Source organism: Gavialis gangeticus, unplaced genomic scaffold, assembly GCF_001723915.1.
Source record: "Gavialis gangeticus isolate Ggan-Ray unplaced genomic scaffold, GavGan_comp1, whole genome shotgun sequence".
In the NCBI taxonomy this organism is placed as follows: Eukaryota; Metazoa; Chordata; order Crocodylia; family Gavialidae; genus Gavialis; species Gavialis gangeticus.
In genome coordinates, this window is record NW_017729022.1 from 114,767,370 (window position 1) to 114,776,982 (window position 9,613).

At 42.7% G+C, this 9,613-nt stretch overlaps 1 protein-coding gene across 1 annotated transcript; it reads right to left on the reverse strand.

Annotated features, from left to right (window-relative positions):
• Positions 1-6,429: 6,429 nt before the first annotated feature.
• Positions 6,430-9,612, reverse strand: LOC109296561 (potassium voltage-gated channel subfamily A member 5-like). The gene has a single exon (XM_019516004.1). The coding sequence runs from the start codon at positions 9,610-9,612 to the stop codon at positions 8,071-8,073; it is 1,542 nt and encodes a 513-aa protein (XP_019371549.1). The 3' UTR covers positions 6,430-8,070.
• Position 9,613: the final 1 nt, after the last annotated feature.

A 9,613-nucleotide genomic window follows, 5' to 3' on the forward strand; every position in this document is an offset into this window, starting at 1 on the left:
AAACAAGAGAAAACAGAATTGTAAGTCTATGCTGCTTAAGTCATTCAAATCTCTTTTCAGCTGTCCATAAGATATCACATGCAGTTTTTAGCGGCATGAAGCTTTGGCTGGATGAAGGGAAGGAACACTGGACTTGCCAAGGAGAATTAAGGACAATATGATCTAACTAATTCTGACTACTCTGGGGTGGGCAAAGAGAACTCTGCACCAGATTTGGGAGGTTTGGAGGTTCACTATGAGCACTGCCACTGAAATGCTGCCATAAACACCATATGAAAGGTCTCCACCTTGGCCTGGCCCCAATCAGGCAGCAGAACCTCACATTTCTGTGCTACTTCCTAGCCTTCTTTCCACACGATTTAAACTGCACCCAGCCCTATCACATTTGAGTGCTGGCAAATTGCAAACCTGAATGTGGAGGTCTGTTGTTTTACTGTTTCTTGAAGGTTGGACAAGGAAGGATATACTGCTGTCTAGATGCTCACCTTGCTGGGGTCATCTGACCCCAGCAGTCTTTCCTGCCCAAGCACAGGGGGGTTGGACCTGATGATCTCAAGAGGTCCTTTCCAGCACCTAACATCTATGAACAAATAATCTGTAAGAGAAACAGTAATAGAGTTAGTTGCTGGGAGAGGATCTGAGAGATGCTGAGAGGGAGACCTAAATTTATTTAATCCACCTCCACCCAGTGATCCAAACAGACTGAAGAAGAAAAAGAAAAAGGAGAAAAATAATCTCCAGAAATCAGTAAGAATAAAGTATAGCATGATGTCATCAAAAGCCCATTGTGCTCTCATCAGAAACACACATTTCTCTGCCAATCAATCCTAACAAAGTGTGTACCTAAAATGGAGGAATGTTAGTTATGCTCAATGTTAAGCATATCTACTAAGTCAGGCAGCTGGATGGTTCTGTTAATAAAGAATAATTTTATCATGCCACTCATCAAATTCATTGCTTCAACAAGGTAAGAGCTCTCAAGTAGATAAAGATCAGGTACCTCACTTTTTGAGACAAGTTAGTGTCAAAAGTTGGCCACCAAAGTCTGAGGCACTTACAATATGAAAAGGGCTTGCAGGATGAGGTGAAAATGTCAGTGGAGGCAAATGTACATCATCAGCAAAAGTGCAGAGTGTAAAACAACGCTGAGTTTAGTCCCTGCTGTTCTGACTATGCTTTCCACAGGATAACAAGTGACATTCTGTGTGGCACACTGCCGTCAAAACACAGCAGTGCTATATGTCTTTCACTTTGCTCGCATGCATGTCATAAAATGCTACAACCCATATTGATTTCTTTGGAAACCTAATCTCACTGTAATAGTAAACATGAGTTGACAGATGATATAGCAGAGAAGTTGAGGGATCTTTAATGTGATTGTGATAATGTGACATTTTTGGTAAACATTGTCTAGGGTAATCCATCGTACAGTAATCATTTGGATTATCTGTGAATCCAGTCCTTAAACAGAAACAGAAACATGCTTTAGATAATACTTCTTTCAGTAAGGAAGATGATTAGTGTCCTGCCAGGCAAGGAATTTCTTAGCTGTAATTTGGCGCTCACACAACTAAAATCCAAGGTAACACAATTTCACTGAAGTCAACCTCCCTGATCTTGATCTTGCTTAAACTGATGCAAATGTAGAGTAACACCAGACAAGCAAATGGAGTTATACACATCTACAAAAGCAGTGGAAGTGAGATCGCAATCATACCCAATGGATTTCAGGGGAGTTACTTTGGATTCATGTTGGAGTAAATAAAATCAAAATTGGTACATCCATATTTGACATTCAGTCCATGAATAAAATTCAAAGGGTGGACAAACCTTTAATCATAAACTGGCATTATGCTTTTGGAAGGCAGACTGACACATCTTCCAACAGCAGGATTCCTTGCGCTGACATTAGGTCTGGACAGTCATTTGACTTACGTTCTTGTAACTGGGGTGTAACTCTGCATGAGTATGTGGTGTATACAGTTGGGGTGAATGCAAAATCAAGTCCTTTCCATTTATGGTGGGGAAATGATTAAGTTATGCAGTGCTGACTGTGTACAAAGATATGCTGTAAACCAGGAATTGGTATTACTGAGCTGATTTCAATGAAACTATGCTAATTTGTAACAACTAAGGATCTGGCCTGTGATATTATTTTGTTTTCTTTAATTTAGGATGGTTTCCCCTAGATAATTATCAATAAGTAAGGCATAGGTTTGTGGGAACTGATGTATACCAAATAAGAACACTAGATTACAGGAACAAGAATTTGCATTGAAATAATACTAATGCTACAAAAATGCTGCTTTCTCCCTTCCTTTTAATAAGTTCATATTTATCTTTATAAATCAGTGTCAGTGAATTATTCAGCCGCAGCATTATTACTATTAATACTAGTATAAATAGTATTATTACCAGCAATACTAGTAATAGCACAACGTTATTAGAAGATTTATCAATAGCTATGCTTATTATTGGCAGTTTATTTATACAGTGTTTCACATGATGCCTTATAGGACAGAGAGAGAGATTTCCTGTGGGCCCCTACTGGAGAAGGTACAGTGTTTGCTACAACCATGAGCAGACCCACTCTTGTCACGTAGCAAACACTACGCTCCATGGCAAGCACTTGCATGACCAGAGCTTAAAATCAGGTGAAAACAGCTGGAACTGGAGAAGCTGAAGGACTTGAGCGAGGTGAGAGTATGTGCCAATATGGTAAGAGAGAAATGTTGTACTAATATCAATGTTAATACAAGTTTTAGTAGCTTTAATGTTGCATGCTTATTGCAAAATATGAGATACTGCTTAACAGAATAATTATCATTATGTAATATCTGCTACTTTTGATTAAAAAATAGTCATAGCTAAATTAACTGGAGAGGGGAGGTCAGTGCTTATAGAAGGAAGGACAAATCACAGTAGCAAGAGTGAGCCTTAGAGCAAGCAGTTCCTATTAAAGCTTAACCTCACACTATCCCCACAGCACCTCAATCTTGAACTCAGTCATCCTTTTCATTACAGTTAAAGGTCTTTCCAGAGCACAGATTACTAACTCAGCCAAACTATGGCATTATGTCATTTGGATATATTATAAAATCAAGGTCCCAACTAGCTCTGTAAAGATCCCACTTCATTTTTAAAATAAAAAATAGTCAAACCAACTCTACTAACCTGGCCACATTTCAATGCAGTTAATTACATTTTACCAAACTATCCCTACTTGTTTCAGATGAATAGTTACTCATTACTCCTGAGCAGTGTTGCTGTAATGTTAAATCATCACCATGCTCTAAACCAAGGCATTTTTTCCCCTGAGTAAACCAAATCCTGAGCTGTCTCTCTAGCTAACATCCCTGCTGCTCAATAGTTTAGAGGGAAGCATCAATATGAGGAAAGGAAGCTACCCGAGAATGTTCCCACTCTGTATACCAGTGTGGCATAAGCCATGGGACCACACAGGGAAATGGGGAACTGTCAAGGGAAATAATGTGAGAAACCAGGAAACAGCTGCTGGAAGCATCATGTTCCTTTAGCATAGTCAAAACAAATAAACGGGGAAAAAAACACAAAGTGGGATTTGTTAAGGCTGCTTGAAGCAGCATTAACTGTCCTTCTGTGCTCAGCGACCCTACTGGGGAGGTCACAAAGTGCAAATACTGGCTGAGAGCCAGTGGCTGCACAGCCACCAAACCCAGCCTTGCCGCTGCTGCTAGGTGTCAGCATGCAGCAGCAAACAGCAACACGGAAGATGAGTATCCTCATCATTATATTTTGCGAACCACAGTGAAAGGAACCCTGATTTACATGTCAGCGTCAGGCACTGCCAACAGGCACTTAGGCACCACCACTAGCCCAGTGCAGAAAAAAGTAATGGTGTCTTAAATAAAAAATTTCCTGCTCCACAAACATTTTTGTTAACTCAGCATTTTCTGTTTACACCTTTTGCAGGTAGGAAAGGAATTTGGCACCCATTGCCCATAAAGCATGTTTGCTGCTGATTGCAATCTCATCAGTTTTATCATGACGGTATTACCTTGTATGTGATGTGAAGGAAAGTCCCCTGAGATGAGGCTGAGCAAGCGGAGACCCAAAACAAGACTCAGTCCAGCATCTCAAAAATGGAGGGCTAATGCATCCTAAATGCACTCTGCCATCCTGTCCCAAATTACACATCATTAATAACAATCACAAGTTTGAGTTACAGGGAAATAAAGTAACATGAGTGGCTGCATAATGAGAACACTGTCCAAAAGTCTTGACAGGAAATCACTCGTCAAACTTGCATTCATTTATTTTAATAAACTCTTCCATTAAGTGGCTTGGGTTCTTCTAAAGAGGGTTTAATTCAGTTTTTTTTAAATTCCAGGACAGCTAACATAAAATCAAAGCAGCTTGGAGAGATTTCCTTCCTGAAATGAATGTCACAGTAGAGAAAAAAAACATTAAGTCCCTTCTTGTGTCACTTACAATACATTAACTTTCTCATATCAGTATTCTCCTTCTTCCCTTTCCCCTCACTTCCTTTGCTCTAGCAAAGGGTGCAAAATAGCACTTCTGTAACAATTCTCATGGCTCTTCTTTTCCTGCGAACCCAGGTGCTAGGACCCAATGCCTGATCCTGTCCACAATGAAATCAGTGAATAGTTTTGCCACTAAAGTACATGGGAACAGAACCAGGACCTTGCATTTGGAAATTTGTTGAAAAATATTCACAGACAGGGCCAGGCTACCAACTCTTATTTACGTAAGCCATCCTTGCTGGTGTGGCCAGTACTATTGCTCTCACAGTGAATATTTTTGTGAGTAATGAATGATGCTTAGAGCAAAGACTGCAGGATTGGGCAATCATCCTGCAATAGGAAATTGTTGTTTTGATTCTGGTATGTCATACATCACTTCAGGCTCAGCAGTGCATATGCCGAACACTTTAAAGGCATCTATGTATCTAATTCCTTATACTGAAGGCCATGAGAATTGCTGATTCTCTAAAGCCTTGCTAAGGTACACACTTAGCTTTAAGCCCATGAGTAGTTGCACATATTTAAATGCTTGGCTGAAAAGGGTGGATTTCAGCATGGGCTTAAAGTTAAACAAACTCTTTTTTGCTGAACTGGGGCCTCAGCATTTCTTAAATCCCACTAGTCAGTACACTGCAGGAACTCTCTCTTTATAAAGCCAATCCTTTGCTATTAGGAAAGAAGATACCAAACCAGAGATCAAAACATAGGACTGACAATTGGTTTAAGAAGCCAACCCAAGCAAACATTTGTGGTTGGACCGGAAGGAATATTCGCCTTTCTGTTTATTAAAAACTTCTTTCATTTTATTATGGAAGAAATAAGACAGTCAAATGCCACACACACACACACAAAACATCAAATTACCTGTTTGAATTTTCAAAGCTGAAAGGAGGAAGAGTGATTTCTGACCAACTCTAAAGAGACTCCTTTGCATCTAGACTTTGATGGGTGCTAAGTACATGCAACTCATTCTAGGGCAAACAGTGCTCTCAGTTACAGCATGGCATGTACAGTCACTGAGGGTAGAATTTGACCAACTGACTTCATTTAGAGTTAAGAGCACTTAGCACCTCTCAAGACTGAGCCCTCTGCTACTTCCCAACTCATTAGGTCTGATTCTCCTCCCACCCTGATCAGTGTTACTCGATTGACTGTGGTTACTAGTATGTATTACTTGTACTTTGCTAGCACCCAGAGGATCAGGGCTCCGTTGTTTCCCAGGGAACTGTGCGAATATGACGATGATCCCTGCCCTGAAGAGCTTACAGTTTAATTTAAGAGAGGACCATGGTGTGACAATCAACAATGGACGACATAAGGAAGGGAGGACAAAGGTAACAGTGACAGGAAGTTGTGGTTGTGAGTCAGATCCTTTGAGCCTCGCTTGGTGCAGTAGTTCTTATTCTGGTGGGTCAAAAGGGGTTCGTGGAAGCCAAAGGGACTACTTGCTTGACAAAAAGCAGCTCGATAAGGTTGAAGTGGGAGTTCAAAACTTAAAAAAAAAACCCTGCAACTAGCAGACTGCACTACTACCCAGTCCTTTAACTTTACATTCTATCTTCCTTGAGGCCCAATCCTACACTTTTTACAGAGGCAAATTCCCGATGAAGCATGGCGGGGTCAAGGGATGTGCCTGTCACATGAATGCGTCACAGTCAGGCCCTTTATTTGTCACATCTATGATGAATTATTTGTCAATATACAGCAGCATCACACCAAATTTAGAGGACAAATGTTCAGTCCTAACATTGAAAAGAATTCTGCCTTCCTTTTGCAGGTAAATTCCTACATCCCCTTCCCCCAGGTTTTGGATTGGGCCCTTGGACATGCTTCGTTTTATCAGTCCTCTCACCTGGCATGTATATTTTTATTCAAATGAGAAGGAAAAAAATATTGTTCTTTTTTCCCCCCTTGTCATTAATCATCATGGTAAAGAATGGATGACCAAACATTTGTGTCTGGAATGTTAAAAGACCATTTTGTGAGGCTGCTTAATGCTTATCTCTGTGCATATATTTTATTTCCTTGCATAAGATATTAAATGCATCATAAATTTTGATAAAAACAAACCTTGACTGTCGGTAATCAAAGACTTCTCTTCCATCATCTGCTACTCTTGTTGTGCCACTGTTCATAGGAAAGGCATCAAATATCCTTCAGGAATGCAAAAGGAATTTGCAAAAAGGTGCATCCTTTGCAATAAAATTTACAATGCAGACTTAAAAGTAATGAATCAGCTTCATGTCAGTCTTCACAACAGTTGCTTTACAGTACCATATTATCAAGATGAAGATAATTTTCCATTTGCCATTCAAGAATATGTAAATTGTAAAATCCATAGCATTATAAAGGTTTGGTATTGAAATTAAAGGGAAAAAAAAGAAGACAGAACTCATTTTGGTGAAAGATGATTCTTTCCATCTCAGTCCAAGCTAAAAGCCATGTGATGTCAGATTCTTTATGTGCCATCCTTTTCCAAAGTGTAATAATTAAAAACAGTGAGCCGTCTACAAAAGCAGCACAGATCTGCAGTGTGACCGATACATGTGTTTAAAGGAATTTGGAGTGTAAATAAAATAAAAAAACAAAAACTTTTGCAGATACTGCACCAGTAAGTCGCTTTCACGTTATTACCACCCACCCCTTAATGTTTTTGATCTGTTGTGCACTTGGATCAAAAATAGTAACAGTAAACAAAATCCAATATTTAAAAAATCCTGCAAATGCACCAATGGTAGAAAACTACAAAAAATAAATAAGCTGCATACTTTTTTCTGGGATAGAAAGCACAGGATTGAATTATTCAAAATTGTGAAACAGTGAGATTGTTAATAAAAGTATTTATAAAGAAACATATCTACAATATTTAATAAATTAAGGCTCACAAGAAACTAACATTTTATCAACAGCAAAGTTTTCTGTTGTAGGGGTAAAAGCACCAAATTCACTTCACAAACTAGATAACCAGATCTGAACTGATCACAAGGAGAAATCTGATAGTGGATCATAGCTAACATTTCTAGTGCTTTAATGAAGTCATGTTTCACAGGAAAAAATAATCTCCTTTCACCCATAAATACAGTTATACAGATACAAAATATATCAAGATAATTTCAGTTTGAAACTACAGTACCAAAAGGAAAAATCCATTCACCCTCCATACACAAGCACACCTTTCCGACCCTTTAATAATAAACTTTGAGCAAGTGAATTGGTTATGCGACCCATTTAAAGCCACTGTTTGCTAAAATCAGTGTCTACCAATTACATTTGCACTGTAATAATTTACCAGCTCCTGCATCATGGAGAGTAACTTATTCTTAGTCTATTTTAAAAATAGGTGACCCTTTGTGTCATGGAAAAAGAACATAAAAACATGTATTCTTGGAGGTCTGTTGAGACCAGTGGTCAGTTATAAAATATAGTCAAACTTAATGTACTAAGTGGTACCAAAATTATAATTACAACAACAATAACAACAACAACAACATCATTAATGGTTCCAATACCAGCAAACCCTGCTGTCTCTCTGACTCCGTGCCTTTTCTCACAGGTCTGTTTCCCTACTGGTGTCCAGGCAGAGCGCATACAGCGATTTTCTGAGATCTACGTTGCTCTTAGCTTTGATATTAGCTTTCTCTAAGGAGCCAGTGCCATTGTTGATCCCTTCACAGTTTTCCAAGTGCACAACAGATTTGCTCAGAGAGTCTTTACTGCCGGTTCTTTTCAGCTCCCCCTCGGCCGAGCTGCCATGGGCACCACTGGCCTCATCTTTGAGGATGGCCTGTTCCTCTTGGTCAGTCTCCCGGTGGTAGAAGTAGTTGAAGTTGGACACAATGACAGGCACGGGCAGGGCTATGGTCAGCACGCCAGCGATGGCGCACAAGGAGCCCACAATCTTGCCCCCAACGGTGACAGGCCTCATGTCCCCATAGCCCACTGTGGTCATGGTCACCACCGCCCACCAGAACGCATCAGGGATGCTGGAAAAGTGGGAGTCAGGGTCATCGGCCTCAGCAAAGTACACGGCGCTGGAGAAGAGGATGACCCCGATGAAGAGGAAGAAGATGAGGAGCCCCAGCTCCCTCATGCTGGCTTTCAGCGTCTGACCCAGAATCTGCAGCCCCTTGGAGTGCCGGGAGAGCTTGAAGATCCGGAAGACCCGGACCAGGCGGATGACACGGAGGATGGCCAGTGACATGGCTTGCTGCTGGCCCCCGTTGCTGGTGGCAGGAGTCCCGGGCTGTGGCTGCTCTTGGGCCAGCTCAGTGCCCAGCGTGATGAAGTAGGGGATGATGGCCACAATGTCGATGATGTTCATGATGTTCCTGGAGAACTCGGGCTTGCTGGGGCAGGCGAAGAAGCGCACCAGCAGCTCGAAGGTGAACCAGATCACGCATGTCGTCTCAACGATGAAAAAGGGGTCCGACAGGCCGCTGGGGGGTTGCGCGGCGGGCACGGGCTCGCGGCCCAGGGTGCCGTTGGCGGGCGGGGGCAGGGGCACCTGCAGCTCCCGCTCATCGCGGAACTCGGGCAGGGTCTCCAGGCAGAAGGTGATGATGGAGATGAGGATGACCAGCACGGAGACGATGGCGATGCCCCGCGCCGAGCTGGAGCTCTCGGGGTACTCGAAGATGAGCCAGACCTGGCGCTGGAACTCGTTGCAGGGCAGGGGCTTCTCCTCCTCCTGGATGAAGCCCTCGTCCTCGCGGAAGCGCTCCATGGCCTCCTGGCCCAGCTGGTAGAAGCGGATCTCGTCGGCGAAGACGTCGATGGAGACATTGACGGGCCGGCGCAGCTTGCCCCCGGACTGGTAGAAGTAGAGGATGCCGTCGAAGCTGGGCCGGTTGCGGTCGAAGAAGTACTCGTTGCGCAGCGGGTCGAAGTACCGCATGCGCTTGGCCGGGTCGCCCAGCAGCGTGTCCGGGAACTGGCTCAGGGTGCCCAGCTGCGTCTCGAAGCGCAGCCCCGAGATGTTGATCAGCACCCGCTGCTGCAAGCCGGCCCCGCCGCCGCCCTCCTCCTCCTCCTCCTCCGCCGCCGCCGCCGCTGCCATGGCCATGCCCAGCCGGTGCCCTCCTTCCTCCATG

Coding starts and splice junctions, on each gene's coding strand:
- LOC109296561 (XM_019516004.1), bottom strand. CDS start 9,612: ATGGAGGAAGGAGGGCACCGGCTGGGCATGGCCATGGCAGCGGCGGCG.